The sequence below is a fragment of the Carettochelys insculpta genome, chromosome 7 (assembly GCF_033958435.1).
Source record: "Carettochelys insculpta isolate YL-2023 chromosome 7, ASM3395843v1, whole genome shotgun sequence".
NCBI lineage: Eukaryota > Metazoa > Chordata > Testudines > Carettochelyidae > Carettochelys > Carettochelys insculpta.
The window spans coordinates 38,323,412-38,339,852 of NC_134143.1; the positions used below are offsets into that span (position 1 = coordinate 38,323,412).

The 16,441-nt window shown below is 41.5% G+C and overlaps 1 protein-coding gene across 1 annotated transcript in view; it reads right to left on the bottom strand.

Annotated features, from left to right (window-relative positions):
- The window catches only part of PRKG1 (protein kinase cGMP-dependent 1), an 880,390-nt gene extending 864,759 nt beyond the window's left edge, over window positions 1-15,631 (bottom strand). Inside the window, exon 1 of the mRNA XM_075000323.1 lies at window positions 14,937-15,631. Within this exon, the coding sequence (XP_074856424.1) occupies window positions 14,937-15,202 (266 nt within the window). The 5' untranslated portion in view covers window positions 15,203-15,631. The remainder of the gene's footprint in view (window positions 1-14,936) is intronic.
- Window positions 15,632-16,441: the final 810 nt, after the last annotated feature.

A 16,441-nucleotide genomic window follows, 5' to 3' on the forward strand; every position in this document is an offset into this window, starting at 1 on the left:
AAGTGGTATTAAGGGACTTCTTAAAATATAGATTTCCTATTCTGGTACAAATTTACAATCAAGAGAAAAATGTTAGTCAATTCACTTGTAAGTAAACGAATCAGAATCATTGTAATGTCTAGAAGATAACTAACAGGCCCATTTACTATAAAGGCAGACCTAATAAAAGAGAAACTATGTATTCAATTAAAAAGCTATTCATTTGGCCTAATACTATTTGATGAGCTAATTCTGGTTACAGAAAAAAAAGAGAGTCACACTTGCCACAAGTCTGTTTCACTTTATTCAAAGCCTTTTTCAGAAACCTAGCCTCAAAATAGGAATAGCTGTGCTACCTCAGATGGACATCTTGGATCAAAATCAGCATGGAGTTTTGTCCCCCCATTCAAAAATCATTTACTTCAGAAGGAGAGAAGAGTGAAACAAATCAGTGTATCATTTTGCACTATGGATGTACACACATACAAAAATTAACTTATGTTCTTTTTACAAAGAAACAGTTCCTTGAACTATGTAGCTCATATCCCAACTTGTACATTCTAACAACATATGCGCTCTTTTAACAAAAGCAGTTACTAACCTGCTCTGTGATAGTTCGTTGAGATGTGGGTGCAGATGTGCATGCCACTAAAGTTTGTTCATGCCAAGTGCATCTCCTCATGTTTCCTCAAGAGACTATATGAGATCGGTGGCACCCTAACCTCACTCTCAGTAACTTTATCTCAGAGCAGTTGGTGTAAAATTACAATGGAAAAGAAACAGAAAGAAAGCTATAGAATACATGTCTGCACCCACATCTCATGAACAACCATTAGAAAACAGGTTAGTAAAACTTGTTATTCCTCTTTGAGGGGTTGCAGAGATGTATTCCACTCAGATGACTCACAAACTGTACAGTTTGAGAAATGGGTTCAGAGTCTACGTGACCAATAATGCAAAACTTTGCATCTGAGCTGCTGGAAATCAGGCAATAGGCAGTCAGTTGGAAATCATCATCAGTACTGGAAAAGCTTCCCAAGGAGTAGAGCGCTCCACAAAGGTTTGGTACCAGGAAATCTTTCATTGTCAGTGCCAAACACCATGACAAAGTAGGTGAGAGCTCCGGGATGCCTATCTGTAGGATGATCAGGTGTCTGGTTTTGACTGAACATCTGGTCCAAAAAGGACCCTCCCCAGCCTGGTGAAAATGAGCAAGTGACTGAGAGTGGGAAAGAGTGAGTGACAGAGGGAGGAGAGATGACATGAGTGTGGCAGGAACTTAGAAATATGGGCAGGGCAAAAAATGTTCAGTTTTGTTTGGTCAGGAAGTTGGCAAGCCTGTGTGCTAAAACTGGGGATGTGAATTATTTAGGGATTGAAGGCCTCATGGTACCAGTTCTACAGGCCTCTGAACCAAGGAAAGTGTTTACTTTTTTGTCATTACCAAGGTCATTGACTGTAGCAACCCTAGCCATGCAACTGTGATAGCTGAAAAGCCTGGACAGCCAGCAGCAACAGTACTACCTTTGTCTCTTCATTTAGTTAGGAGGCAGAGTAAGTCAGTTACTGCCACATAGGTTTGTGTGCAAGATCACTGGTATGCAAAGAAGCAGTACCACACTACCCATAGGTACTGGGCTTGATGGCGGTTTCACAGAGTACCAAAATCAAGAGCAAGGTACTGAAATTCTCTTTCCTTGGTACCAGAGAGGGTTAGGGTTAACTTCACCCTGGGAAAATGTGAGGAGTTATCAACCACAGTCACCCTCCTAGTAGGTTTTTGTCATGAGAGTTGTTGCCCCTCCATCCCCCACACCAGCAAAACTAAGATAATGGGTGGCTTCGAAATATAGATTAGATAGATTTTGTGGGCAGGAAAAAAATCAGGAGGTAGAAGTAAATTTCAGGAATTCTTTATTCCCTGTTGTAATACAGAGAGACCACTATCATGTCTCTCTCTCTCTCTCCTCTCTCCTATTTAGATTTGAATTCAAAAGTTCCAGTGAGGTGTGAATAGAGGGAACAGTGACCACAGTGAAAGACATTGTTAGAATGCATCATAAATTGTCGTATCCATATACTGTGTAACAGTGGCCATGGCCCATGGCTTGAAGCAGTGACTCCCTTAAAATCTCCTCCACAACCCTCGTGCAGTGTCCTTCTGAAAGCCTATTTGCACAGGCTGTACATTGGGGGTGAGGTGAATTTTACCCCAGAATACAAAGTCAAAATTGTGCTTATGAATCCTGGTGTTTACAAGCAGTGATATGTTAGCTTCCTTCTGCTAAAATGGAAACTTTGGGATTTTATGTAGAATTTTCTTTGTTTTCATTTGTTAGTCCTTTCCTACTATCCACCTAATTAACTACATTCACCTACAGATTGTTAAATTCAAAGGGAACACATGTTTAAAGAACTTCCATGAATGCAATAATTAAAAAGCTAAATAACAAAATGTTTAAATAATTTTTGAAGCAATCAAGTCAACATGTATTACAACATTGTCACAGAATGACCTGTGCAAAATATATTCCAGGAGCAGCATCTAACTGAACAGGTATCTTGGGAGGGTTTTTTCCTAGGTTTGTCAGGCTGAAGAGAGAGCTTTGTTTACTAGTTTGCCCACTGAATATAAAAAAATGGTGTTTATAATATAAAAATTCCTCCATGTGATAATGTAAAGTTCTTATGAGAACTACATTCTACAAGATTAAAAAAGCCCTGCTGTAGCTGAGTAGCCTACAATACCATATGTCTAAATCTATGTATTGCTCAAAAGCAATAGAGAGATATATTCCCCTTTCCAAACTCCAGATTGAACTTCTATAATATCCAAATGTTATTTTGAAAAATAGTATTCTCCATCTCGAGGACTTTCCTGTTTTATATTTAAACTGAGATCAAACATTTGAGACAGAAACAGTTAACAACTGTGGACATGGTCACAGGCAACGCTATGATAAAGTTATATAGAATACTTAGGTATTCATAACCAAAACAAGAACAACTTTTCTAGGCTAAAGCTACATTACGCCTTTTGGTAATCTCTCGACTTCAGTGAAGTCTGTTTGACTGTGGGTTGGTTTCCCCAGGGAAGCAGTGGAAGTCCTATCACTTAAATAATTTAAAAGTGGGCAGAACAAAGCACGTAAGAATATACTACTGTGGACAGCTCTGTATTGGCAGATGAACAGAGAGGATTATCCTTTTTTTGTTTCCAAGTGCAGTCTAAGTGGTGTGTTGATATGTGGGCATCTTGAGCTCTTGTTAACTCTGTTATCATTAAACAACTAAGTGTGGTCCAGAGTTTTATGTCAAACTGATTAAAAATCTTTTTAGCCTTTTACTAAAGACATAGAAAACAGGAAGTTAGAGCATTAAGATAGACTCATTGTGATGATATCCTTTACTCCTTTTTCCTAACATTTTATGTGGAGTGAAAAGTAGTATTAACTTTTTTGTGGTGAAAAGAGAAAGCATTAATTTGGATAGTCAAACTGTTGTTCAGGTTCAATTCTGTTTCTTTCAAGAAAATTAAAAAAGACATACAAAAGGGGAGAGACAAGAATAGTACAGATAGAAAAACGCAATTTCTATCTCTACTGCTGACACTTACAACCCCACTGCTGGAGAAACAGACCAAACCCACAGTCTGACCAATCGTTCCAAGACCTAATAAAAAAAAACTGACTGGCACTTCCATAAGTGGGGCTGTCTAGATTGCTGTGAACTGTTGGTAAAAGATGCACATATTGCACAATGCATTTACATGTCTTTTGCCGACAGTTCTGTTAGGAGAGGCTTTTCCAACATTTGGCCCATCCACGTGGGACCAAATATCAGAACAAACCCCTCTGTTAAGACAACACTTCTTCCTCATGGAACAAGGTGTAGAGAGGTCAACAGAATACTCCCAACTGGCAGATCTCTGCCAACAAATCTGCAGCGTGGATGCACGTTCTGTCAACAAAATCTAAACGTGGCCTGAAGGCTTTGCTTAGCTTGCCTTTCTGGACACATGGCCATAGCAGTATTTCAGAGGTGAAATTATCTTAGGCGGCTCTGCCACACTCTTAGTAGAAGGAGGCAGAAGTATACAAAGGTAAACAGGGAATAGTGAAGTAACATGTGGGAGTGGGTAACAGCAAGAACCCCCAGCTCACATTCCTAGTGTTGCGCAGGATTTAACTGAAGCTGTTGATGTCATCCAATGACCTAGTCTGATAACCTGCCTTCCAGAATCAGGGCAACAAAAAGCAGAATAGTTCATGATTGCTTTCAGGAGGTGATTGGGTTGTTAGATGTGACAGTGAAATTCACTCCTTGCATTTCACCCATCCCTCTATTCTTGTCAGTGCTCCTCACGTAAAAGAAAGCTCAGAAGAGGATGGCAGTCTCAGCCCATTAAAATCAACCACAGCACATTTCAGTGATTTTCAACTATAAGCTTTTCCTCTTTTCTAGGATCTTTCAGCTCATGGTTATACCAACCCATGTGTGTACCTGGAGTTATTTTAGCTTGTGATCCAGTTAATAAGTCTACTTGTCTGCAATCTTGCTTACTTTTCTAAAAGCTTACAAAACTAGCTGAGTTTAAACTGCTGCACAACAGAATTCAACAGGATAACTTGAATGAGAAAGAATTAGTCAGGAAAGATTTCTGGGCTCAGGCTTAGGTTCAGATATTCTTTTCAGAATGTTCCTATATATTTTTAAGTTACAGAAGAGTTCCTATAACACATTATCTTCTCTCTAGGCCTGCAAGATGCTAGGGCTGTTAATCAAATAATACAACTGTTTCAGGTACATACTAGCTGCTTTTCAAAGGCAAGGAAAATCATCACCTATGAAGACCAGGCTTTCTGAATTAGCAAAAGGGAGGGGTGAGTATTTTTTTTCTTTTGATTTTTGTGGGGAGCAGGTATGGAATCAAAGGTAAAGTTGTTCCTTATTATTTAAATAAAACTACATAAGAGCAATTTAACTTTTAGAAGTAGCAGTTGAATGCACACAGCAATTAACTTGCATGAAAAATGTCATGGGGCTTTTTAGCACGCTGTATTATTTTCTGTGAAAGGATCTGTAGAATAAAGTACAAGTTGCCATGAGAGAGGCTACTGATTCTAATGAAACCATTGCGATCTTGTGTGTCAATCAGCTACAGACTAAGTACTTACAGTATGTCCTGTCGTAACTGACTGAAGCCAGATGGTGCTATATCAGTGACATGTGGGATGACTAACATGGAGACTTTCTTTTTAATCTTTTAAAACAATTACACTGTTCCTGAGTATGTTGTTGCGGCTAACCTAGACAAAAATGATATTCTTTCGCTAGCTATCTGGTTGACTATTAACCATCTGTAACTGTTTTCTGCACATTGCAATTATCTAGGAACATTATCAGGCTTGACCTATTGTGATACACCCAAAAGCACCTTGGACAGAGGCTCAGATGTAAAGATCATAAAATATTTAAGAAAGCCTTTACAATCTCAAAAGAGAAACTACAGTAATTATACTGAAAATAAGAGTTCCATGTCCATTTACAGTAACCTTTACAGAGTTTTTATTTTAGTAAAGATTTAAAGCCAAATGGAAATAGCAAACACACTGAAAAATAATTCAAGGCCATTCTATAACCAGCTTTAACATGACACACACACACACACACACACTCACAAATCAAGAAAATATTGTTTTAGGGAAACCATTCCATCTCTATCAGCAAGTGATCCTAAAACCTAGAAATATTATGCATGACACAGTGAAAGCCTTAGTTCTGAATATCCTTCCTTTTCCTTAGATACTTAACCTTAGCACAAGTCAAGTTTTGCTTTGTAGATGTATTAATGCACAATATTAAGCCTCTATCAAGTGTATAACACAGAAGCCATGGCACAAGAATGATTACTTCACTTCCTGCTTCTTGGCTGCTCTTGTGAGTAGATGCACAGGTACAGCTCGATTAACGATGTTTCATACAAGAAGGCTGAAGGGTATTCTCCAAGGGAATATAGATTCAACATATTGCAGTGAATTAGACATGATCTCATATTAACTCATCCTGCCTACTGTGGTAGCTCAACTATGGAAAATGGGTTCTTTCTACCTTAACAGAAGATGCAAAAACTTTAGGACTAGATGCCAATGCACATGCAAAAGGAGCAAAAAGTATCCTTAAGAAACTTCCAACGCCTTGAATCTAGGAAGATAGGAATAAGCAATGCTTTTAAACTGCTTATGCCTCAGAGCAAGTGGGATGGAAGGCAGCAGGGAATGAAGAGACTCTTGGCTATAGTGGACAAGCCAGTATGAGCAATCATATTATCACTAGTAATAAAGGTCAGCAAGTAACTAGCTTCTGGGAGCAGGAAGAACTTGACTCAGTGGTGTGTGTTTTCATGGGTCACAATATTTCCTGGGACTATCCCTAAACTGGTGTAATTTACACACCACCACAGAGTGTTCAGGGCTGCACTTAAGGTCAGATTCTAGACCCTAGATTGTATGTACTTGATTAAATATTGCAAGAAAAATAGACAATTTTATTCATAATATTATTGATATGGAGTTATGGGGAATTCATCAACAATGTTGCCTGAGAGCACATTTGCAGAGCTAAATCCATGCACCATACAGGCATATCTTGAAATGTAACAGTATTGAAGATAGCTAATACAGTATTCCTGTCACACATTCTTTTCCTATAGTTTGACATATTAAACAAGTCAAAGACATAGAAATTAAGACTGTCTGGTTTATTGTTTCTGGACAGCTGAATGATTTCTGCTTATCATGAGAACAAGCAGTTATGCAACGAATAAAACCGGAATTTTTGACTGACACAAAAATACACCCCAAAATTGTGTGTTAAACATTAAGTCTCACTGCCATCTTGTGGCAAACCTCTAATTCTCCTTTCTGAACTTAAAGCAAGAACACCTTTGAATAGTTTGAAATACACTCCTTGCACAAATTTTACAGTTCACAGATCATTTCCATTTTCCTACTTTATTGTGCGAACAGTAAAACAGAGGTTTTTGAAAATCCCATTAAGGACCTCTCTACGGCTTTAGGCACCAAAACTTTAAAATTCTGCACTGCTTCGTATGTGAAAAGTGCTCAGTGTTTACAGAGTGCCTAAGAGTTTTGCCTAACAACCAGAAATACTACCCACTTTCTCCAACATTATTGATGTGCCTTGATACCAAGTTGCTAGACACCAAACTGTTACTAAACTACAGATGAAATAATTTAGGGGATTTTTTTCCCCCATTTTAGATTCAGATAAGCAGCAACTAGATGACAAATCTTTAGACGTCATCTACTACTTTGTATCTATACACATAGGATTTATACACACACAGCATTCACGAACATAAAACACACAAATACAGAACGTTACATGCTATCATCACTGACGAGATATTATTTTTACCACCATCGGTTCCGCCCCTTCCCCCACCCATCCCGCCGCAGTCCACAGAACACAAAGGCTACTATTACACTACAGCACTCTGTTAAAAAAAAAAAAAAAAAGTCACTGTTGGAAGAGATTTCCTGACAAAATGTCTGTCGGCAGAGTGTGGCCACACACAAAAGCCAATCAGAAGAGTGTTACACTCTGTTGGCAGAGCAACTGGACTGCCCGGCCACTCTCGACAAAACAGGCAACCAGAAGCGCAGAACACAGAGCTGCCCATTGTTCTGGATGCCCTGTCTGTCAAGAGAAGGGGCTCCCCAGAGCATCCACACAGCGTTTTAGTACACAGAATCTGTTGACAGCAGCGTTATGACACATGGCTGAGACACAGAACACTGCTGGCAAAAGTGCTGAGTTTTGTCGACAAAAGGTATTTTGTGTGTGGATGTTCCGCCAGTTTTGTCAACAAAACTGGGGTTTTGTTGGCAAAACTCACTAGTGTAACCATTGCCTAAATGTATTTCTATCTCCATGGGCATCACGACTCCTTCCTCAAAATATTCCCATAAGATTTATGAACAAGCACTTTATTTCTGGAACATACTTACAGGCACCATTCCCAAAATTAGAAAGAATGGCAGTTTTTAGAAGACCATACAGATACACACTATATGGCATCACACATAGGATGACTATTTACAAAGTTTGTAATGTTTTATTATAGAGCAGAATATTCACAAGTCTACACAAGTGTATGCAAGAGTGCTTTCCTTTTCTCACCGTAACTTATAACAGAGAGGTAGCCGTATTAGTCTGTATTCTAATAATTTATTATGTGATTTATTTGTTAGTCTTTAAAGTGCTACATGACTGCTGGTTTGTTTCACTATAAGTTACATTATGTGAGAAAGATATTACTTTGGAGTAGTATAGTTGAGAGTTTTCTCAGGATGCTTGCCTGTAACACAGACACTGTTGTGTGAAAACAAATTACTCCTCAATAAAGACGTTTAAAAAAAAAACCAGCCATTGTCTTATAGGTGCACATCTTTAATGCACAATATGATTAAGGCAAAAAAGAGAGAATTGCTATTACAGAAAAAGCCTTTTATATGCAAGTAGAAATATTTCTATTTTAACCAAAATTTCTTCAGATCATAGCAAGTCTTTAAAATGCTGACCCATTGAACTGTGTATGAAATAGAATACAGCACTACAATATTAATGTTCTACCAAATGCATTTCAGATCTACAAACTATTGTTTTCTTCTCTCAGTAAGATAACTGCTTTTCAAAATTTATATTATATTTACTTATTGTTTAGTATAAGGATTTCAGATGCATTTGTATATACTGCAGTTACAAAGGTTCCCACTGACGTCCACGGATAAAGCCCTAAAGGAATAAATTGAAAACAACTAAAAACTTAAGGGTAGGCTGATGTCAATATTGGCCTTAATATCTTGTTGGCTTCTATTACATGGAAGTCATCTCCTGATTTAGAAAACAGCCTTATCCTGTAATCTCCAAATCAATTTCAGTTAACATTGAATTCAATTCAATTGAACTATTGGCTATTTTAGGTAAAAAGTCAGAGAATCATTGAGATACTTAGAAAAAAATGATACTACATCTACCCTGAAAGTACAATCCCACAACTATAATTTTTAACCCTATTAAAATTTGAAACAAAGCACTGAATTCAATTAGTATTTATGTTCCTACATGTTTAATAAGTATCATGTGTTTATAAACATTCCACACAAACAGGGTCTGTTTTGGTCAACTGAAGGGTTGAGGCTTAATGGCCAAACAAAACATAGTGAGATCATGCAATATACCAAGACTTCAGAGAAACATTGTGACTTTTTGACCGGTATATTTGAAAAGTTAGATTTGTAGAATCCTGAATGCTTACAAAACTGGTAACAAAATCCATAAAAATTATCCACAGAGAGCTGCATCCACATCCACACATGCAGACACCCACAGATATAAGACAAATCCACAGATACAGCAGAGCTTTATGGATTTGATGTATAACCTATGAAGCAAAAATATTGTTAGGAATGATACTCTTATTTTCAACATATTAAATTGGGTGCAAATGGAGGAGAAAGAAGGAAATTGGTCAGTAAATGCTTCAAGGATCATTATTGAACTCAGTCTCATTTAACTTGATTAATTATATGGAACAAGAACGCAAATCCTTAAACTGTCAGGGTATGTGTACGCAACAAAAATTATTTTGAAATAGCAGCTGTTATTGCAAAAGAGGCTGCATTCACACTAGCAAGGAGAGGACTCTTTTGAAAGATCCCACGGAGTGTCTACACACACAAAAAGCATTCTTTCAAAAGTAAATTGAAAGAACACAGCACTCCTTTCTAAAGTGTTCTTTGACTCCTGTTTCAGGAAGAACACCTTCTTTTGAAAGAAAATGTGTGTAGACACTCCGCAGGCCCTTTTTTTCCAGAACAGCAGTCCTCGTGGAACCTGATCTTCAATCCCTGGCCAGTTCTTTTAAAAGAGTGGGGGCTGTGTGGATGATCTCTTTTGAAAGAGCAGATTACTGTTTTGTGTGTGGTCATACTCTTTTGAAATAAGTTGGTTTGGAAGAGATCTTCTAGCAAGTCTTCTTTTGAAAGATCTCTGTAGTATAGATGTAGCCTGAGTGTCTACACAACGCACCGATATTTCGCTATAATTTTGAAATAGCAGTTGTCTTATTTCAAAATAGGTAAGCCTCATTCCAAGAGGAATGGCACATATTTCAAAACAGGTATTTAGAAATAGCAGCTGTGTAGACAGTGAATAGAGCATATTTTGAAATTAGCCATAGTGCGTTCAATAGCTTTATTTTTAAATAGACACTAGTGTGTGTAGACGCTCTATTTCATATAGCTGAGTGCTATTTCAAAATGTGTTGTGTGTGTAGCTGCACTATTTTGGAATTAGCTATTCTAGTATACCTCTTCCAGAATAGTTTATTCAGGAATAACACTGCTGTATAGACATAGTTTCAGATACTAAATTGAAAAGTGTTGCAACCACCAATAAGGGCATAGGAATCATACAGTTACCATTAACAATGTTAAAATTCTGCATATTATTACCAAACTGGAAATATGTTCAAGAAATAGTATCTGATCCTGTTAGATACTGAGCTCCTTCAACTGCTATGGAAAATTGAAGCACCTCTCGTGAACAAGACTAAAAACATAAACAGGTGTGATAAAAACAGTCTCCAAACCCAGATAATGTGCAAGAGATTGAAAAAGTAGGAATGCTGAAAGAGACTAAGAAATGATAGAGAATAAACTAAATGTGAACCTAGTGCAACAATATAAAAAGTCACTGAGATTTCTGGAATGCATGTGCAGAAGTATCACTGAACTAGGAAGTCATCTCTGCCCTATGGCAGGAAAGGCCTCAGAAAGATTGGCCAAATTTTGCTAGGCAATGTCAACATAAGAAATGACAGCCCCTGTCCCAAAGAACTAACAGGGTAAGAGCCAAAAAAAAAAAAAAAAAAAAAAAGGTGGATGGAACAAAATTAGGCAGGGCAGGGTAAAAGAGACAAAACAATGAATATAATAGGATGTGTGTGACCTCTAGCCAGGCCATAGTAGCTAGTGACCTCTGGCTGTTATCAAGTTGTAGTTACAAACCAAAGGCGACATGAGATCATCAAAGCTTGAACACAAGTTTTGGCAACATGGGAAGAGAGCAGAAGCTGAATCTTGGAGTTACTTTGGAGTATTACACAGGAAGAATTGACAAAATTTCAACGTTATCTGGGTTCATGGGTCAAAGGTGACAGTCAAGCAGCAGCACTGACAGGTGCTATGGACTCTGGGGCAAGGTGAAAGGGAGGCCTGGGGCCAAGAGCAGTCAGCCCTCAGCACTGCCTGTTACCACAGCGCTATCCCACCTCCCCACAATCCTTGACAGCTATGGGCAGATGAAACAGTACTGCCACAAGGTTTCAAAGGGGCTTGGAGTTCTGGCCACATTGCTGCCAATGTAGCAGCAGCTGCAGCCAGAGCTCCAGGCCACTTTGAAATGCTGAGCCCCAGGCCGATTGTCCACTTCCCCACTCCCACCCCTCCCTTCTGAGGCCCTTAGGCCAAGCCAAAGACATGTCTGAGCCACAGGGAGAATGGGTGATGCTCAACATTAAAGGGAAAACACAGGAAGAGAGGGATGTAAGGAGAAGATCAGGAGCTACAGGGTCTGGAACTATGTGTATAGGGGTACTGCAGCACTCCTTGACTTTAAATGGCTTATTGTATATAGTATTTACAGTTTGGCTCAATGGACCTCAGCACCGGCCCTATAAAAACATTCCATTGTTTTGTGCCATGCTGTTCTATTTTACATGCATGTGTGTATGTGCAATGCAGAGCAATTTTCTGAAGTGCCAACCAAAGTAGCTCATGATCCAAGCTGATTTCTTTATGGATAATTTGGCCAAACTAAAAAAAGTTCAGATCTTCCCATTTTTGGAGCTCACATATTGCAAAGGCTTGGCTATAGCTTCTGTTGAAGAAAACGTTTCAGAAACAGCTGTTGTGAAAGAAATGATGATTTTAATTTAAAGGGTGCACTACCAATACTGAACTTAGCTTTTTTATTTTTAATGGACAACTCTCTCATCCATGGAATATGAGGTCAATGTAATTCTTAATAGAGATTCAGATAATGCTGTATATGTCAATAGTCTGATCGATACTATGAATTTCCAAATGTCCACAGACCTTATTCAGTCAGTAGATTTTTACTTTATATTTTCTCAATAATGTCATTTTATGCTTGAAATAGCCTAAGAGACAAGATCTCTTTATTCTCTTTCCCAATGAGGTCATATGTACGGAGGTTTTAATACCGCACTCTCCACTAACATAAGTAAATCTGGACAGTGTATCATAAGGCATTCGAGTAGTGATTATAGTTTCTAGTTAGAGGAGTTTGTTTGTTTGATCTTTTTATCAATACATTTTGTTTGATCTTTTTCTATGATTGATCAAATATTTTTAACACCATGACAGTAACAATAAAAATGTGTATTGTTCAGGTGCTAAAATGTGAACAAAAACGTACAGTACATTAATTCTGCAGTTGAAGACAAACCTCCCAGTGGTCCAGCAATTAAAAAAAAATAAAATGTCAATGAGGATACTATAATTTTAAACAGCTGTCACTGGGCACAGTGCTTGAGGCTCAGTCATTCTATAAAACTGTCTCTTTTAGCTCCAATACACCTATCAAGATTTCTTCAACTTTTAGCCAGCAAACCCAACAGAACCAATGTTTAAAAAAATAAACATTTATAGCTGAATGTGAAATTTGAAGGGTACACCTTTATTTTACCAACACCTGATTTCTGAATAAAACATTTGGCTCATTCAGACTCATCAGCCATATTTTCTGACAAAGGACAAAAAAAAGGCATTGTTTGGTATACTGCTACTTCAGATATTTTGGAGCAACCCCCACCTCCAATTCCAACCATTGCTATGTCCATATATTATACTTGTCATAACTCTTTACACTATAGTGAGTCAGCCTGCTGAAAATAAACTTTATGGTTTCCATTCTAAAGCAGTATTTGGGCTCATGAGTGGAAAAGTTTACCCTCTGTCCTAGTGTAAACCAGAAAGAGAAGGAAGTGGGGACGTACTCGTAAAGCACATTGCAATAAAAATATGTGCTTTGACACACCTAATTGAATGAATAATCTGTCTGGAGCTAGAGGATACCTCCACACACGGAGCTTTTCTCAACTTTGGAGGCAGCAGGAGGGGGGCTGGTGGCTGCTACTTCCATACCAGGTATTTTTAAAGGCTTTTCCAGTGGGACTGTCACACACTTGACAATTATCACTTGAAATGCCACATTGCTAGGCCAAATGAATTTTAATTCGAGATCCACAGTGCCCTCTTTCAAGCCTTGCTGGAACCCCCTCCAGCCTGAAAAGCAGGACTGTCCGACTGGGAGGAATTTAAAAATAAACCAGTCCTCAAGCAGCAATTAAAACGCCCTGGTGAAATGTAGCAAAGGCACCACTGAAGTTGGGGAGATCAGGCACATACCCAAATCAACAGTTTCTTAAAGAGCCAGGGGCCAAGACCTGTCTACCTCATTAGAGCTGGAAGAGACCTTGAGAGGTCATGGAGTCCTGCCCCCTGCCCTCATACCGGGGCCTATCCCCATCCCTGACAGATTTTTTTCTTTGCCCCATACCCCCAAATGGCCCCTCAGCGATTGAGCTCGGAGCGTGGGTTCACAAGGCCAATGCTCTAACCACTGAGCCGTCCCTCCCACACAGGAAATGAGCATCTCTCTCTCTCACACACACACACACACACACACACGGAGCCAGAGACAGCAGCTTAGGGAAGAAGCCAAATTTTAATCACCCCCTTCTGGCCCCCAGCCGGGCTCTGGCTGCAACACAGGCTCCCGCTCCTTTCTCACACCGGCCACGGGGACGCGCCCCCTCACCGCTCCCCAGTTCCGAGGCGGTCGCCTCCGCACCAGGGCCCGAGGGAGCACTCCCAGCGCAGCTGGCGGGGGAGCGGGAGGGAGTAGCCCCGGGGCTGCAGACTACGGCGGCCCACAGTTGGCCGCCCCGCCTGAGAGGCCATTGCTGCCAGCTTGGCCGGGCCGGGGAGCAGCAGGGGAGGGGGCGCGCGCTGGGGTTACCCAACCCCCCTGCCCCCAGCTGTCCCCGCTGAGCCTGTTCCCGTCAGCGTGCCAGCCCCACCCCCCAGCCCAGCGCTCCCCGGGGAGCCGCCGGGTTAATGGGATACTCGATAGCGCGCGGCTCTCGCAGCGCCTAAAAGCCCCTAATGCGCTCTGCGCTTCCGCTCGCCGCCGGCCGCAGCGCCTCTAATGCTGCAGCGATCGATGGGGCTTCTCCGGTGTCCGGGACGGAGCCTGGCAGCAGCCGCCAGGCTGGAGGCAGCGGGAAGCCGCTTCTGCCTCTTGGCGCTGCCTCCCGGCGGCCGTGCGCGCCGCGCCCACCCCACGCCGGGCCGGGGAGCGAGTCGCGGTGTCCGCCCAGCGGCGGGGAGGGCCGCGCTCGGGACCGGGGTGGTTACTGAGCATGCCCGTGGAGCCCAGGCACGCTCAGCCGCCCCCCGCCCGCGGGCTGCCCCGCCGCCCCCGCGGCAGGAGGGAGTGGGGGAGCCCGTGATTTCTGCAAGAATCCAGAGAAACTTTGCGAGGCTCCGCCGCAGGGCGACTCCCCCCATTCACCTCCCCGCGTGGTCGGACTCTTCCCCAGCTGGCACCAGAAACTCCTGCCCGGGAGTCTCGCGGCTCCTTGTCCCCTGGCCGCAGGGCGAGGAGCGCCGAGGAGAGAGGGGCTCGCTAGCCCCCGCCTATCCCCATCTCTCCCCCCCCACACACACACACACTTCCCCGCTCAATCCGCCCCGCTGGCGGCTAAGGGGATGCTGCGGCCCGCAGGGCAGAGAGCGCTGTCCGTCCGCCCGCCCGTCCCCAGCCCCCGCGGCGGGTCCTACCTCTCCGATTTGGTGAACTTCCTAAAGGCCTGTCTGAGGTCGTGGAAAGACCTGTAGGTCTGGGGCTCGGCGGAGATGCCCTGCGCCCGCGTGGTGCGGGGTCCGATGTGGGTGGTAGGCACTGGCAGCACGGACTGGCATTTGTGCAGTTTTCTTTTGAGCTCCTGGATCTCCTCTTCCTTCTCCGACAATCGCTTCTCCAGCTCTTTTATTCGCTCTTCCTTCAGCTGCAGAATCTTGGCAAAGTCCCCTTCCAGCTCGCTCATTTTCCACCCTTGGCTAACTTTGTTAGCCCGCAGCAGCGACCAGGAAGGCGAGCGCTGAGTGAATGAAGCTTCTCAAGAAGTGAGCGGAGAAATCTGCTGCCAGTAATGGGTGGTGAACAGCTTTCTTCGATCCACTTACTGCTGAATGGACTGCAAACGGACGCAGAGAAATCTGAAGTCAGTGGAGAGGAGATGCTGAGTGCTAATCCGAACCCTCTGCTGGGAATAGGTGATTATCTTTCATTGAGAAACCAATTACAGCTGTCCTTCCTCCTTTCATATCCGCCAGATTCACTCCATTGGGGGGGGTACACACAGTCCTCTGGGCTCCCAAACCGTTTGATCAGTGTGTCAGCTCTCCTTCCATCATACAGTTATCACTGTCCAACACTTAAATGGTACAAAAGAAGTGTGGGGGAAGGCAGGGGGGCTTTTGCCACTTTCCAAGACTTGATCCTTGAAATAGCAACAATTACCATGTGATCTAAAGGGTGACGCAGCTCTCTGTAACTGGATCCTAAGAAAGACTGTGTTAAAAAAGAGTACTTCATAAATATTAAAATGTCTTCAGCTAATAACCTACATGAATCCATTGTCACTCCCTCCACCCCTCACCCTCCCCTCTCTTACCCCTGCTCATCTGGGTTGCATGACAAGACTTCAGTGCTCCAGTTTGTTGCTCAAAACAGTGCAGATATGATATTAGACTTGGCACCAAAAGAATCAAATTTTCCCACAGTAAAACTTCAATGTTTTTATTAAATGGTTCCGTGGAAATGTATGTGTAGGGTTTTGTGTTCTTGAACTGAAAGTTGACAATCAGTGTGTGTTGGTTGCAAAAAAAAACAAAAACAAAAACAAAAAAATCCTAGGAGCTTTGTTGTGTAGTCTGTCCTCTGATTCTTTAGGTAGAGGGAAGTTTATTGTGCACAGTTAGTCTTCTGTTTTAACTGATGACCACCTCCATTCATAATCTACCAATTTGTATGTAGGGTAATAGCTGATGTGACACCATTTTCACTATACTTTTTTTTTTAAGTATTTGATAGTAGATACTAATTATCTTTTGGGGAAGAGGGTACATTGTAGTTGCTTTTCTCGTCTTCAAAAATCACCCTAAAATCCAAACACTGGTTGCCTAAAGCAGCTTAGTTTTATATTATCATAACCCCCATAACATAATTATGCAGAAGGAATATAATTTTAAAGCTAAGTACCTTAAGCACCAATGATACTGAA